This window comes from Symphalangus syndactylus, chromosome 3, assembly GCF_028878055.3.
Source record: "Symphalangus syndactylus isolate Jambi chromosome 3, NHGRI_mSymSyn1-v2.1_pri, whole genome shotgun sequence".
Lineage (NCBI taxonomy): Eukaryota > Metazoa > Chordata > Mammalia > Primates > Hylobatidae > Symphalangus > Symphalangus syndactylus.
The window spans coordinates 46,565,071-46,582,119 of record NC_072425.2 but is presented as its reverse complement, the minus strand read 5'-3'; the positions used below and the strand labels follow the sequence as shown (position 1 = coordinate 46,582,119).

The window sequence follows — 17,049 nt, the reverse complement described above, 5'->3', positions numbered from 1 at the left end:
GCCTGGCCGCCCAGCTAATTTTTGTATTTTTGTAGAGATGGGGTTTCACCATGTTGGTCAGGCTGGTCTTGTACTTCTGACCTCAAGTGATCCACCGGCCTTGGCCTCCCAAAGTGCTGGGATTACAGGTGTGAGCCACCACGCTCGGCCAGAGAACTTATTTTTCCCTCTGCATCTTGTGGCTGCTGCTGCTTTTATCCTTACTCTGGTCTCTACCTAAACATAGAATTCGCCCTTTTCCTCTATTTCCACTAAAACTCACAAAGCTTTTACTTGTATAGTAAATGTAACCAAAGGTTTAGGGACATTTTGCAGGAGGGAGTGAAATAAAGGGAAGAGAGAGGCTTTTACTTCATGCAACACAAATGATTTAAAAGCAAATATTCAACATCCCTATTCTTTTTTTTTTTTTTTTTTTGAGAAGGAATTTTGCTTTTGTTGCCCAGGCTGGAGTGCAATGGCACAATCTCGGCTCACTGCAACCTCCACCTCCCAGGTTCAAGTGATTCTCCTACCTCAGCCTCCTGAGTAGCTGGAGTTACAGGCGTGTGCCACCATGCCCGGCTAATTTTTTGTATTTTTAGTAGAGACAGGGTTTCATCATGTTGGCCACGCTAGTCGCGAATTCCTGACCTCAGGTGATTCACCCCCCTCGGCCTCCCGAATTGCTGGGGTTACAGGTGTGAGCCACCGCACCCGGCTGACATCCCTATTCTTAAAAGCTTTTTAGCCACACTGCCCTGTTACTTATTACCCACTCCTCTCATTTTTCTCTCCTTCTAACCCAAAATTTCTAGTTCTTTTTCCAACAGAATTGTTCTGCTGTCTCTCTTTTAGCCTTGTCTTTAGAATCTCACCTTGCCCCTAACATAGCATGTCAGGATGTTTTCCCTAATGACGTTCTTCCTAGATGCAGTCTGTTGTGAGGAGATTAGGCTGTTGGCTGCCCCATTGTACCTACTAAAGCTGCTCACTTTACATTCCTCCTGTCTGGGAGTAGCACAAATATAAGCTTAGTGTTTACAAGGCACTTTCCCCTACATGAGCCTCTTTGGCTGTCAGAGAAGCTCTGAGTGAGGTATCATGTCCATTTTACAGACGAGGGATCAGACGCTCAGAGAGGTGGAATCATTGAAAGCCATGCAGCCAGGTAAGTGAAGGTGTAGCAATCTGCACCCAGGCCTGATGATTTTTAGATGTAATTCATATCATCACACACAGACAGGATGCGTGCTGTCTGATCACGCAGCAATCTGATGTCACATGGATTCCATGATAAGTGATTAACACACAACAACCTAGTTGTCCTTGGTGCAGCCACAGCAGCCCCTGCAGGTGCATGCATTCTATAGAATTGGGCTGCTAGTTCTCTCCCTCTCCCTTCCTCTTCTTTCTCTCTTTTGCTGGCTAGCTTTTACTCACTTTCAGGTCTAGGTATAGGACTGGCTACATAATTTGTGGGCTCCAGTATGAAATTAAAGTGTTAAGCCCTGGGCCGGGTACAATGGTTCATGCCTGTAATGCCAGCAATTTGGGATGCTGAGGTGGGAGGACTGCTTGAGCCCAGGTGATTGGGACCAGCCTGGGCAACATACATTTTTTAAAAATTTTTTAGAGAGATCTCATCTCTCTAAAAAATAAAAAATTAGCCAGGCGTGGTGTTGCATGCCTGTAGTACCAGCTACTCATAGGCTGAGTTGGGAGGATTGCTTGAGTCCAGGAGGTCAAGGCTGCAGTCAGCTGTGATCATGCCACTGCACTCCAGCCTGGACAACAGAGTGAGACATTGTCTCAAAAATAAACAAATCAATAAAAAATAAAAATAAAATTCTAAGCCCCCTTTTCAAAAGTTATTTAGAATTTCAAAATAGTTACAGCAGAGCATTAAGCCGAACATGAGGCCCTTTAAAAACTGTATAGCTTGCAAACCCCCAAAACTAGCCCTGTTTGGAGGTTATGTCCCCCAGGAGGCATGTCCAGACTAGAGTAGGTGCTTATCACAGGCTATTGTCATTTCTTCATTGAGCATCTGTCTTCCTATTTGTGAGCTTCTTGAGACCTATATCCTACTCACTGTTCACCTGGCACCTAGCACAGGCCTTGGCAAAGATCGGGGGCTCAGTGGATGCCCCATTGAGGGTTTGGGGCTCCTGAAGGTGGGACCTGGAGGGGAACCAGACAGTGAATTGTCATCTCTGGGCAGGACCCACTCAGGACCACGGACAGGGCAGATCAAGTATGATAGAGTGAGCCCCTGGGATTTGCCAGGGGTTTTAGATGTGGGGTGGAGGCAGAGGAGGGACCAATTTTCTCTTCCAGAGAGTGTGTTAATCATTTACTGTCCAGTACCTACAAACCCTACTCCTCAAGGCTAAGTAAGGGGTGACTAGCTAAGGGGGTAGGGGACAGGCAGGTGACAAGTGCTGGGCATGCAGCTTGGTGCGAGCCCTCCGGCCCTCAGCCTGGCTCCTTGACCCTTCTTTAGCCTCCTGAGGCTTCTTAGCCCCATCTTCCCTTTGGGTATCCTTACCCACCTCCCTGTTCAGCGGCATGTGTGAGGCCAGGGAAATATCTCCTGCATGTCTCAATACCAGGAGGGTTTCAGACAACAGTGAACCCCTCGTGGAGCCCCTCTGCATCCCACAGATTTCTTTTGGTTCTAAGTGACAGAAACCCAACTCTATGTAAGCAGAAAAGGGTATGTATTAGTTTAAAACCTAGAAGCTCAAGGATGGATGTATTTTTAGGTATCACTGGTCCTTGAGCCTAAATGATGCAATGAGAGCTCAGTTTCCCTCTTTTCATTGCTCTCCACGTGGAGGGCAAGATTTCAAACTTCTTAAAAATGGCAGGGGAAAGCTTTGATTGGCTGGGCTTGGTTAATGAGCATATCCCTGAACCAATCCTGTGTCCAGCAGTGGAAGCAAGGGCAGCCCTCCAGATTTTCTCCCTTCTGCTTTCCCCCAAAAGTAGGGCAGTGCTTCCAGAGGAGCTGCAGGAAGGCAGAGGTGGTTGCTGGACAGGCAGAGGTGCTGATGGCCGCCAGTCTGCTTTTTGCAATCTACCCAGCACCACCTCCTCTCCCTGGCATTGGCTTCTAGGCCTGTGGATCCTGATCCTTGTAGAGAAGAAATTGCTGAGCACAGGGAACTGCCTGGAAGGGTGGGCCTTGGCTGGTGCCCCAGGCTTGCTGTTTCCAGAAATCTCTCCCCTTCTTCCCTCAGAGCGGATCCCGGTGTTGTCTCCACACCCCAGGGTGAGGAGACCCCCAGGCAGAGCTTTCTAAGAGGGCTTCAACTCCAGAAAGCTTGTCTTTGAGGTTGGGAAACACTCTTTTATTTTTAACTCAGAAATGAGCCAGTCATAACAAAAGGAAGACAATGCTTTTGAAGAAGAATGAAAGGGAATGAAGTGCACCACTGCTGTCTGGGCTTTCCCTGCTCACCGCCAAGCAAGGCATCACTTCAGTGATGTGACAAGGAGCATCTTCAACACTTGGGGCATTTCTCTCTTTCAGACGTGCTAAGAGGAAAGACCAAATGTTGTCTTGGCTGACTCCATATTTAGTGAGGCTATATAAAGATTTCTCAATCTGTGGTAGCTGAGAAATGGCTCTGCGGGGCAGCGTCTCACTGCTGTGGTTGCGCTGCCTATGGTAGAACAGGTGTGGGAAGTGGACTGAGAAGAGCCGAGTCTCAAAACCAGGACATCTGGGTTCCATGCTGGCCCTCTCGTGACCTTCTGGTTGACCTTGGCTCCAGTTGCGGGGCCTCCGTTTCCCCATCTGTACTAGGAGGGGCTGGGTGAGATGACCGCTGCCACCCTTCTCTGCTCTAATTTCTGAGTCAGGATCAGGTAGAGAAGGAAGACCAGCTAAGATTCTGGTTGTTCCTGCCTTTGCCACAGCCTTATTAGGTGACCTTGGGTACGTATTCTTCATGTTGGGCCTGTTTCCCATCCTGGAACAACCCACATCCCGTAGGAAGGCTGTATGAGCAGTGGTGTGGAGCAGCAGGCATGGAGCAGGGGTCTCTTGGGCCAGGATTCAGAAAGCCTGTTCCTTGGGAGGCTCCACGTTGAGGATCCCATGTCCTGGAAAACTCCAGCCTGGGACCAGCCCTCCAGTGGAGTCTGCGAGTCCAGTGCCCCCATTTCTAGGACTGTACCCAGTCACATGAACCTCGGGCCTCCCCAGCCTGCTGTGGCCACCTCTGCTTTTACTTTGCCTCCTAGACCCAGCAACCAATGTGGACAAGCCTCGGCCAAAATGTTCAATTGTGCAAAGCCTCGTTGAAGCCCATTCTGAGCCACAGGGAGGAACTGCTGCCCAGTGGAACGTCATGGAAGCAGACATGAGTCCCATCCTCAGGGAGCTCAGGGTCCGGGATGGGGAGGGGACAGAGTGTACGGCATGTACCCAGTGCCGTAGACAGGGGCAATGTCCTCAGTCCAGAGCTAGGAAGAGAAGATCCCATTGAAGGGGATCTAGGGAGATGAGTCGGAGCTGCTGGCTGAGGCTCAGCACCCTGGAGAAGTAAAACAGACTTTGGGGTGGCTCCATAGGCTCCAGGGGGATGGGATGATGAGGCTAGAAAGGAGCATGGGGCCAAATCTCGACAGGCTGGCAAGGCCCCGAAGGGGAGTCGGGGCTGGGGAGGTCGTGGGTTTTCCATATTGGTTAAGAATCTTGGGATTGCAAGTGATGGGAACCCAGCTTGAACTAACCTAGGCAAAAAGGGCAATGTATCAGAAGAACACAGAATCCAAGGAAGGCCTGAACAACTGAGCAGGTGAGGAGGGCCCAGAGTGCCTTCAAACCTCCTGAAAACAGCTGGCAGAAACCCTGGGAAGTGCTCTGATTGGCTGGTCCTGGATAATGAGCACATTCCTGAACCAATCACTGTGTCCGGGGGTGGGAGCAAGATTCCCATTCAATAGATCCCCTTCCTTACCCCAAAATCAGGGCTGTGCTTTCAGAGGAGCGCAGGAAGGCACCACTAACCAGGTAGTCAGACACCATCAGAACTCAGCTGTTGGTCCTGATTATCTCTCTGTCGGCTCCATTTTTTTTTTTTTCTGTTTCATGGCAGACTAAATTTCTCTACATGGAGGAATCCTGAGGAAGTGATTCACCAGCCCAGCCTGGGTCAAATTCCCACCCTCGAATTAATCAGCTGTGGCCAGAAGTCGGGGTCACCTGGTAACAGGGCTGCTTTGCCGCTGTCAGCAGGCGGCTGGGATGGGCAGTCTATGAAGGAAGGGACAATGCTGAGCAGGCAACCCCAGAATTGTCCCGAGTTTCTAAGCGGAGGAATATGGCCCGATCTGACCTGCATTTTGGGATGAGTAGGCATTAAAGACGACAGGTTTTTTCCTTTTATTCATAAAAACAAATTTGCAACAATTTATTAAAAATCGATACCATGCAGTAGGGGTACGAGAAATTCCTCATTTACATTTGATTCTGGCAGTTCCAGTCTAATTTAAAGCGTTTTGTGCACTAACATCATTGGAAAATGCCTTCAGGCCGAAGCCACTTCAGAAATGGACGGTGTGTTTGCTGCATATAAAAGAACAGAACCATTAAGTAGCTAGAGTCACTTCTGTGGGTCTTGTTATTTGCGAGGAAATTAAAAAAAAATGGGTGAACCTACAGTATCAGTAAGACAGAGAATGTACTTCGTGAGTTAACCTAGAAGACGGCGCACGCTCAGGAGTCACAAAGGGTTACAGACGCACAGGCTCACCTCTGACAGTCCAATACTTTTGTTTGTTTTCCTGCTATGCTGGAATAATATTTCTACAGGTTTTTTTTTTTTTTGTGTGTGTGTATACATTATATACAATTAATTGTCTCTTTCCCTTTGAAAAATTAATGTGGTCCTTTAAATTAAATTTGGTTTTGGTGAAATCAAGAAAGCAAGTAAATACTGGTAATACACAGTGAGTGACAACACCAATTTTTAGTGCCTAAACAGAGAATGACTTCAACTTGACCTGTGATGTGTTAACATTTTTTTTTCCCTAAAAGCTACAGTACCTCCATAACCTCTCTTTGGGGAAGGGGAGCAGAAAGCTATGCTACGTGAAATAGGGTGCTTTGAAATGTTGGCGATGGTAAGATTCCTGTGGGCCCTTTTGTCAAAGCCTGGTGGAGAAAACAGTTTATTCCTGACTGCAGTGGTTCTGGGAAGAGATTATTGCCTGCCTGTTGAAGCTGCCAATAGGTTTCTTTAGGGAGTGAGCGAGCTGCTCAGTTGTGCAGACATCCTGGACGTTGTCATTCAGGCCTTTCTTGAGCAAAGAATGAACCTGTCTAGGAATGTCAGAAAAGTCATTGGGAGCCTCCCTCCAGCCCGGATATTCTGGGTAGAGGGCTGTGCTGGAAGCTTCTCTGGGCCACACCCCCGGCTGTAGGGAGGGCTGAAGGTCAGAGTCATACTCATACCTCACGGATCAGGGCGGCTTCACTGTTTGGTACAAAGCTTTCCTGGACAAGATCAAGTTTCAATCCTCAGGTGACCTTGTGAGGTAGGCAGGACAGGTGTTATTTCAACCCCAAGTTACAGAGGGGAAACTGAGGCTCAGAGAGACACTAGTGACCTGAACAAAGTCACGTAGGGAGTGGGCAGGGGACTGAGGACTTGAACCCAGGTCTGTCTGACTCCCAGGCCAGTGCTCTTAGGGGCTCAATTCAAAGGGAAGAATGATCTTATGAATGAGAATCAATCTGCTGACTGATCACCCCAGTGATCCCAAGGGGAGAGCTCACTGGCTTGTCTGGATGGAAGGCTGCCTTCTGGAAGCCAAGGGAAGCCCTCAGCCAGCAACTCTCTCCCCTATGTCTACAGGGATGTCTTTTAGCAGAATGCCTCCAATTTACTTTGGTCATAAACAAAGTTAGTGGGGAAAAAAAATCCCAGCCAGCCCTTGGGCCCTGATGAGAGAGGTTAAAGTGCACAATCTTTCTTTATCGTGTTTGCTGGGAACAGACATTCCATGATTAGCTCGGGTGGTCCCCCTGGTTACTGGGAGCATCCGATAGGAACACAAGGACATGGCCAACGTGGTGGGTGCATGACAGACTGTCGGTGAATGCTGCAGAGCGTGTCTGCAGTGACGTGCCCTAAATCCCCACGGTCCCAGGAATGGGTGTTATTGTGTTAACATGTGGCATTTACCAGAGTAACAAACATCTCATTGGGTGACATAGGTCCCATCTGGAGCACGTAAGTCAGCCTGCTCCAGTGCCGCAGCCCTCGGCCTGCCTGCCTCAGGGCTGTGCCTGTCTGCGCTCCTGCAGATTCCCTGTTCCAGGAAGGCTGGGGTCGGCTGGCCTGGCAGCTGGGGGCCTGGTGGCCCTTCTCACCTCCTCCCCCAGAGTGGAGAAGGGCTAGCCTGAGGGGTCACAGCCAGTGATGTGTGTGCAGAGTGCAGTTTCTTCAGAAGCCCCATGCCTCTTCCCAAGGCTGCTTGAGCCACTCCGTGACTTCCAGCTGGAGTTCTAGTGCCTCTCTCCTTGTCTAGATTTTTTTTTTTTTTTTTTGCAAGTTTGATAGCCCAGCTCTTCCTCGTTTGCAGATGTTATGGAAGAAGTCCCATTTCCATTCCTCTTCTTTGTGAAGACATAAGAACTTCACAAATAAGGCTCGAGGTCAGGTGCCAAGTCTCCCCCTGCCCCGTCCTGTCCACCTGAGTGCCATCCGAGTGGTCCTGAGAGGCCAGCCATGGTGCCCAGCTTCTCCGCAGCCAGAGCCGACAGTGTTTCTGCAGCAGACGCCTCTGCCCAGTGTGGTTCTGTCACGGGGGAGGCCCCGGGCCCAGGCCTCCCACCCTTACAGGCCCGAGACCATGACTCGGAAGGAGGGTGGCACATGTCTGTGGCGGGGGCTGGCGGTGGGGCTGACACAGGGGCTGACACAGCTGGCGTCCACGCCTCCGATGGATGGGAGATAGGCGTGGTGGAGGATGGGGAGCTGGAGGGACAGCCGACGCTGGATGCTGGAGAGAAAGAGGGAGGAATGTTAGTGAAGGCTAGCTGGGGGCTCACCAGAAAGTTCCTTGGACTCGCTTTGGCTAAAAAAGCTGATGACAGAGCATATTTTTCTCTGAATCCAAGATCTGTCCATCCAATCCTGTAACCATTCAGCAATCCAGAAGGTATTTAATGAGGGCCCATATGTACCAGCTACTGCCCTGGGAATAACCAGGGAGACTGGAATAAACAAGGGAGATGAGTCTTCTTGAGCTTTGGTCCAGGATATGGTGATTATTATAAATGCCTTAGCAGAAAAGATGCTGCTTGACTTACGATGGGGTTACATTCCCATAAACCCATTGTAAGTTGAAAATATCATAAGTTGAAAAATACATTTAATCCACCTAACCTACCAAACATCCTAGCTGAGCCTCGCCTACCTTAAATGTGCTCAGAACACTTACAGTTGGGCCATACCATCTAACACAAGGCCTATTTTATAAAAAAGTGTTGAATATCTCATGCAATTTACTGAATACAGTACTGAATATGTATCACTTTCACACCATTGTAAAGTTGAAAAATGGTAAGTTGGGGACCGTCTATTACTAAGGACAAAGCTTTGCCTTTCTAACAGGGCTTTGCTGCAAACCAGATAGTTCTCATTCTCTCCTCTCACAAACCTCCACAGGGCTTTCAGTTCTGTCCCTGAAAGACTTCTCGCCTGCTCTATCCTTCCTCTCTCCCGTCTGCCTCTGCTTTGCCCAGGACCACATCTCTTCTTGCTGGGCCAATTCCCACAGGCTCTTCCAGCTTCTTTGGTAACTAGTGTTATCTTTCCAACACTAGGAAGCCAAGGAAGGGATAAAAAGGACACTGATGTGATATTTGGGGCTCCCTAAGTTCCGTCTCTGGATCAGAATTTTCCAGGTGAATCTTCCATCCTTTCCACCTGTAAGCCCTGCCCTCTGGCAGCCAGTTTCCCTGGAAACCCTGCTCCTGGGTGCTCTTCTGCTGTTTCCCTGTCTGGAAGACTCTTTCTCTGCTTCCTGACATGATGAACTGTGTTTCCTTCAAGATCCAGTTTAAATATCACCTTGTTTGTCCTCACTCTCTGCTAAGAGAACCCTTCCTCTGCTAAGCAGAACCCTTGGTAAATACTCAGAAATGAAGCCAGAAAAAGCTGGAGGCAAGATGGAGCTGGGTGTGGGTTAGCACGTGATGGAGGAGCAGCAAGGGAAAAGGGAACTGCCCTCTGACTCCCTTCTCATTGCCACATCCTTCTGGTCTTAATGACTGTCATGTCACTTTGTTGAAAAGGCTGCTTGCGGCAAATGTGCCCAGGTGACTGCTCCTCTGCTCGGCTCAGCTGCATTCTTGCACAGTTCTCCATGGGTGCAACTTTCACATCACATTCCTTGAGAGAAGGGACTGAGTTCTTATGCCTTCTTGTGTTCCCAGTGCCTGGCCACTCACGTGCAAAAAAGTGAGAAACAAAAACCCCAGAGCTTAACAAACACCCAATAGGCCAAAGAAATACTGCTATTCCCATTATAAAGAAGAGGGAAGAGTACAGAGTTCAGGTAACTTCCCCATGGAAACAAAACCAGAACGGGGAAGGTGGAATTCTTGCTGCTTCTGTTCAACCACATTGTTTTGTGGTAGAGGCAAATCAATTCATGGGGGCAGCCTTATCCCAACTGGGTGTGCCCTTGGGGTTCATTTAGGTCACTGGTGGGTTCTGAGATAGATGGGTACAGATGAAGTGCTGCCCACACTTTCCAGAAAGACTCCTCCCAAGAGACACCTCAGAGGTGTGCATGGAACTACAGTGTTGGAGATCTCATTCTGAAGTTAAAAGTTGAACCTGTATAATGTCAGCTGAAGTCTGTGTCTTAAGGCAAGATCATGCTGGCAAGAAGCCCAGGACAAAAAGGGAAGAATCAACTGTGACCTGGGAAAAGGGTGCCCTGTCCAAGCACCCAGGGCAGGGCTATCTGCCTAGGCAAGGTGGGTCCTGTGGTTGTCAGAGCATTATTCTGTCTGTTAGGATCCTGTTTGCCTTTCATTCATTCAACAAATGCTTGTCAAGAACCTACTCACTGGCAGAACCTGTGTTCAGTGCAGGGGACGCATGAAGGACTCATACCTTACTCTCAAGGTGCTTACACTCTGCTGGAGGCAACTGCTAGGCAGACTGCTGACAAATTCCATGTAACTCTCACTCCCTGTCCTGGACTGTAAGCTGGCCAGGCCTTGGAGCTAGTTGGGTTGACAGGCTATTAGCTCTAATACTAAAGAGCCCCAAATGATGCTGCAATTGGTGATTTGGCTGCTTTTGCTGGTTCCTCATTGCTTGTCACTTCCAGAGGCCAAGTTTCAAAGTTTGTATTTCTAACTTCTGCTTCCAATGTGCTATAAGATGGGAAGGCCTAAAATTGCCTGTGGGAACAAAGCTAACAGAGATGTTCAGGTCTTTGCTTTGATGTCACCATCTCATTGAGTCTTCTCTGACCACCCTATTTAAAATGACACTCCCGACCCCGTTCTCTGCTTTTTCTCCAAAGCTCCTATTGTTTGACATGCCACGTCTTGCTTTTTTATTAAGCTATCATCCTCCTAGATAGAATGGAAGCTCTATGAAGATAGGAATTTTAGTCCGTTTTCTTCACCGCTGTAACCCTAGCACCTATGCCTGACATACAGGAGGTCTCAGTAAACTGTTAAGTAAATGCATTTAGCAAGGTTAAATTTTACACATAACAAAGGCAGCGTGCTGTGGTAGGGAACATGGGATTTGATGTTGGACAGATGTGAGTTCAAGTCCTACTTCCTGCATGTAGCAATTGAGTGAGCTTTAGCAAGTCACCTCCCGTTTTTGAATATTAGTTTTTTCATCTGCAAAAAGAGCATTGTAATTGGACTGCATCATGGGATGGCTGTGGAAAGCAAATAAAATAATGGATGTGAAAACATGGTGCAAATTGCAAACTCTTGTGCAGGAGTGACGTATTTATTCTTCCGTTATAATTCTCAAAGAGAAGGTACTTACTGTTCTGGAGAGTTTATATCTTCTATAGGATCTTTGCATGTTCGAGAGGGCTCTGTTGTGTTCCACTGTAGCTGGGGATTTTGATCGAGGTGATTTTTTAAAATGGCCTTTCCTCCATCTGAATGCAAAACAACAAAACCACAAAACCACAACATGTTCGGTTAACTTAGTTTTTAAAAATCAACAATGCAAGTTTTTGTAGGATGATGCCCCAGGAGACAGAATGCAAAAGAGCTCATTATCCCTCTGTGTTCTCTAAGCTGAGGTCTGTGTAGCGGCTCGCCTGGGACCAAGGCAGTGAGCTGAGAAGCCTCCAGCAGTCAGGGATGGAAGCAGTGTGCTGGGGATGTGTGTAGCATGCCCCAAAGCGCTCTCCTTTCCAAGAACAAAAAGGGGAAAATCAAGTCAACTAATGTAGGAAACATAACTTAGAAACAAGAGGTTCTAACATTCTTTTTCACAGGCACATAGGGATGTAAGACAAAGAAAAAACCTCCAAGGTATATTTTTCATAGAGCAGCAAAGATTGCAAAGAAAAAGAATAGTCAGTAAACTGCTGGTGGGAGAATAAATGGGCATGATCTTACTGGAGAGCACTGCTGATCTGTGCCAAACACCATAAAAGGACCTATTTTTTACCCAGAATTTCCACTTCTCAAAATTATCCTAAGGAAATAATTAAAGATCTGTGCAAAGATACATACAAGATGTTCAACCTCGGCATCTTTTTTTTTTTCTGTCACTCAGATCGTGCCACCAGTGGCATTATCTTGGCTCACTGCAACTTCCATCTCCCAGGTTCAAGCAATTCTCCTGTGTCAGCCCCGAGCAGCTAGGACTACAGGCACATGCCACCATGCCCAGCTAATTTTTTGTATTTGTAGTAGAGATGGGGTTTCACCATATTAGGGTGGTCTCGAACTCCTGACCTCAGGTGATCCACCTGCCTTAGTCTCCCAAAGTGCTAGGATTATAGGTGTGAGCCACTGCGCCCAGCCTCAACCTCAGCATCATTTATAATATTAAAATGTTGGAACTCATCTGAATTTGGTAATAATGGATTAGTTACATAAGTTATAGGACCTCCATTCAAAATAATATTGTGTAGCCACAAAATATGGCGATTTAAATTCTCTCAACTCTCTTTGAGCTTCAGGACCATACAAAGAGATTTAAAGAAATATAAAAATCAGGTTCCCACCCGAGATTTGGATTCATGTAGTCTGGAGGGGTCTTCGTTTTTGCTTCAGTGGGCAACCTTAGATGTATGTCATTTTGCACCTACGTGAGTACAGTTGATCCTCATTATTCATGAATGTTGTATTTGTAAACTCTTCTTCTGACTAAAATTTATTTGTAATCTCCAAATCAATATTTCAATACTTTTGTGGTCATTTGCTGACATGGACAGTGTGGGAAAATGTGAGTTGCCTGATGCACGTGTTCCCAGCTGAGGTTGAGCAAGCAAGGTGATGTACTGCCTTAGCGCTTAGCTTTTATATTGTAAATAAGTATCTTCCTGGAGGTTATTTAGTGACATGTTTTTCACATTTTGTGCTGTGTGTTGGTGAGTTTGCTGTTTAAAATGGCCCCCAAGCACAGCACTGAAGTGCTGGCTAGTGTCCCTAAGCACAAGAGGGCTGTGATGTGCCTTATGGAGAGAAAATACATGAGTTAGACAAGCTTCCATCAGGCATGAACTATAGTGCTGTTGGCCGTGAGTGCAATGCTAATTAAACCATATATATTAAATAAGATGTCTTTTTTTTTTTTTTTTTGAGACAGAGTCTCACTCTGTCTCCAGGAGGAGTGCCGTGGTGCAATCTGGGCTCACTGCAACCTCCGCCTCCCGGGTTCATGTGATTCTCCTGCCTCAGCCTCCCGAGTAGCTAGGACTACAGGCACGTGCTACCATGCCCGGCTAATTTTTGTATTTTTAGTAGAGACAGGGTTTCACCATGTTGGCCAGGATGGTCTTGATCTCGACCTTGAGATCCGCCCACCTCGGCCTCCCAAAGTGCTGGAATTACAGGCTTGAGCCACTGCGCTCAGCCTAAATAAGATGTCTTTAAACAGAAACATGCATACAACAAAATTATATATTGACTGGTGGACAAAAATGTCAGCTTGTGATGTCAGCCTGTGAGAGACTCCCAGGAACCTAATCGTGTATAGGAGCAACGGTTCAGTATTCACAATCCACTGCTGATGGAGGCTTTACAGAAAGAACATAACTACCGCTACTGTGAATCAGCAGAATCGACTATCCATACTGCTATGGTCTGAATGTGTCCCCCCAAATTCATGTGTTAAAACTGAATGACCAATGTGCTAGTGTAAGAGGGTGGGGCCTTTAGGAGGTAATTAATTTGTGAAGGCGGAGCCCGCATGGATGAGGTTAGGGCCCTTGGCTTGAGAAAGTGGGTTTGCCCCTTCCGCTCCTTCTGCCATGTGAAGACGCAGAGTTCCTCCCCTCCAGAGGATGCAGCAATCCAGGTGCCATCTCAGAAGTGGAGGCTGGACCCTCCCCAGACACTGAACCTACTGGCACCTTGATTTAGGACTCCCCAGCCTCCAGAACTGTAAGAAATACATTTCTGTTGTTTATAAATTACCAGGTCTACAGTATTGTGTTATAGTAGCACAAACAGACTAAGGCATGGAGAACAAATCCCAAAAGTGGGATTGCTGGGTCTGAATGATTTCTGTTTCAACCAGCAGCATTTGAGAATGCCTCCCTTATAACCTGTTTCCTGGCACTCTGAGCAGCTTTTTGATCTCTGATCTTTGCCAGTCTTTGAGGCAAAAATGATAACTCATTGCAGATTTAATTTGCATTCCTTTAATAAGGAATGAGATTGATCATCTTTTCATAAGTGTAAGAATGATTTCCAGTTCCTTTTATGAGAACTCTCTTTTGCTCATTTTTCTTTTGAGATGTTGGTCTTTTTCTTACTAATTGGTATATAATTATACATTTTGTATTGTTACATATCATTTCTCCTTATATATAAGGGCATAAGCTTGTTATCTGAGTTAATTTTTGGCTTTGTTTGATTTTTTGACTGTACTTATCATGGCTTTTGCATTATGAAAGAAATTCTTTTTGTACCTAAATTTCTCAACCTTTCCTTTTGTGATTTCTGTTTTGCATCAAACTGAGACAGGTCCTCCTCTCTCTGAGATTATTTTTTAAAAATTTTACTTTGGTTTCTTCTAGTACTTTCATGTTTTCATTTTTTATATTTAAATATTTTATTCATTGGAATTAATTTTTGTGTAGGTGTGAGTTTAGGATCTACCTTATTCTCCTCCAGATGCCTACACATTTATCCCAATGAAATTTATTGAACAATTCCTTTTTTCTCACAAATTTAAAATGCCCACTTTTACCAGATACTAAAATTATTAGAAGTAATTTTTATTCTTGTAATTTCCTTGTTATCTCAATTTAAACGTTTTTGCAATAACCATGTTATATAATATTAATTATAGAATATTGCTACTGTAATAAGACCACTTATTACTTATATAATCAGAATAAAAGGCCAGGCATGGTGGCTTACGCCTGTAATCCCAGTACTTTGGGAGGCTGAGGTGGGTGGATCACCTGAGGTCGGGAGTTCGAGACCAGCCTGGCCAACATGGTGAAACCCCGTCTCTACTAAAAGTACAAAAAAATTAGCTGGGTGCAGTGGCAGGCACCTGTAATCCCAGCTACTCAGGAGGCTGAGGCAGAAGAATTGCTTGAACTTGGGAGGTGGAGGTTGCAGTGAGCCGAGATCGTGCCATTGCACTCCAGCCTGGGCAACAAGAGTGAAACTCCGTCTCAAAAAAATAAAAAATAAAATAAATAAAAGAAATATTTTTTCATTGATTTAAAATAATGTTATAACAAATTGATGAACACATGCTAATGGAAAAATCCAAGCCATAGAGAAATACAAAAAAGGTAATGTGGCCGGGCGTGGTGGCTCGTGCCTATAATCCCAGCACTTTGGGAGGCTGAGGCAGGCGAATCACTTGAGGTCAGGAGTTCTAGACCAGCCTGGCCAACATGGTGAAACCCTGTCTCTACTAAAAAAAAAAAAAATACAAAAATTAGCTGGGCGTGGTGGTGGGCACCTGTAATCCCAGCTATTAAGGAGGCTGAGGCAGGAGAATTGCTTGAACCTGGGAGGCAGAGGTTGCAGTGAGCTGGGATCATGCCACTGCACTCCAGCCTGGGTGACAGAGTGAGACTCCATCTTATTAAAAAAAAAAAAAAAAAAAAAAAGTAACGTAAAATAGTCCCTTCTCACTCACTTTCCACAATACCATTTCTTTTCACACGAGTGAATACTGTTAGCAATTTGCTGTTTGTTTTTCTAAACCTTTTAAAAAATGCATTCACACACACGTGTATGCATTTGTGTGTCCCATAATCATAATGTTGGCTTTCATCTTGCTTTTTTCACCTGGAGATCTTTCCATTTCTGCACAGAGACTCACCTCACTTTTTAATAGCTATAAAATGTGCCATGTTTGGCTATATCTTAATTAATGAAACCACCCCCAAATAATGAACATTTAAGTTAACTGCAGTTTTTCTCATCTACAGACAGCACTGTGATGAACATCTCTGTGTTCATCTCTGCACACCTGGGAGTATCTGCAAGGGGCAGGTTCCTGCTAGTAGAACTGCCAGGACAAGAGGTTTAACATGGAGCATTTAGACAGTGCCAGACTGACTTCTAATGCATTGCAGGAGAATGCTCATTTCCAAATACTCTTACCAACTCTGGTAACCTTTAAATTTTTTTTTCCAAAAGGTAGGCAAAAATGGTTTGTGTGGTTTTTTTAAAATTTATTTTTGTAGAGATGGGGTCTTGCTATGTTGTCCAGGCTGATCTCAAATTCCTGGACTCTAAGTGATTCTCTAGCCTTGGCCTCCCCAAATGCTGGGATTACAGGTATGAGCCATTGTGCCTGGCAGGTTTGTGTTATTGTAGCTTGCAGTTCCCAAGTGGGTGGTGAGATTAAGCATTCTATCATAACTAACTGACCATTCTTTTCTTGCACATTGATGAGGTATGTTTGAAACAGTGAAATACTGTTCACAGAAGAAAGGGTAAACTATTCACTAAGAACAAAAGGGAAAATAAAACGTGCCTGCCCCCAGTCAGGACACTGGGAATGCTGGCCCCAGTGTGTAGGTGTGGAACTGGAAGCCGAGGGATGAGAAATCGACGCCCCAGGCCCGGGCAGGGTGGGGCTCAAAGCAGACACTGAACTGTGGTCAGCGGACAGAGGTTCCAGGTGCTCCAGCTCTGCGTGTGTGACTTCAGACCAGTCCCGCGCCCTGTCTGAGCCTCAGTTTCTTCATCTAAAAAATGGAAGATGAACAGCTGGTGTTTGAAACCAAGGTCCCTACCACATTCTGGGGCCCTGGCTCTCTTACCTGTGCTCTCAGTGAAGTTTCCCAGGTTGAGGATGTCATTGAGCTCTTGGTAGTGGTTCTGTTTAATGTAGGTGGTCTTTTCTGGTGTGTCCTGCAGCTGCATGGTGACCTCTTCCAAGTCTTTATCCAGCTGGAAGACAAAGGTTCCAGTTGAGTCAGGGTCCCTGGTCCAGCCCTGGCAGCTAGGCCACTAGGGCCAAAAGGTAGCTCACATGGCTGGGCCTTTACCTGTATTCAGGAGTGCCCTGAGAATCAGAGGGGTTACTGCATTTTGGTGAGGAGATGCAGAAGGACCCTGGCAGCTCTTTGTTCAAGGAGAAGCTATGATAAGAGGGACCTGGGCTTTGCAATTATGTGTTCAGTGTAGGCTTGGGCCTTGATGAAGCAGACAAGCAAGCCCAGGGCGGTAGGGCAGGGAGAGCATAAGAGCTCAGGCTCTGGACAGGCCTCATGCAAACCCAAGGCTGCCCCTTACTTGCAGTGACGTTCTTCTGGCTTGTGAGAACCCAGTCTCAATTTCTTTTTCTGTAGAATAGGGTAATAATAGCACCTACATCAGGGGGAGGTTGTGAAGATCAA

General features: G+C 46.4%; 1 protein-coding gene across 2 annotated transcripts in view; it reads right to left on the bottom strand.

Moving 5' to 3' along the window:
- Positions 1–5,353: 5,353 nt before the first annotated feature.
- GABBR2 (gamma-aminobutyric acid type B receptor subunit 2) overlaps positions 5,354–17,049 on the bottom strand; it is a 415,572-nt gene continuing 403,876 nt past the window's right edge. Inside the window, exons 17-19 of one of the 2 annotated variants that reach the window (XM_055271718.1) lie at positions 16,471–16,600; positions 11,031–11,148; positions 5,354–8,001 (exon numbers count right to left, since the gene is read on the bottom strand). In XM_055271718.1, the coding sequence (XP_055127693.1) occupies positions 7,836–8,001; positions 11,031–11,148; positions 16,471–16,600 (414 nt within the window). In that variant the 3' untranslated portion in view covers positions 5,354–7,835. The remainder of the gene's footprint in view (positions 8,002–11,030; positions 11,149–16,470; positions 16,601–17,049) is intronic. The other variant, XM_055271719.2, reaches the window with a different exon arrangement.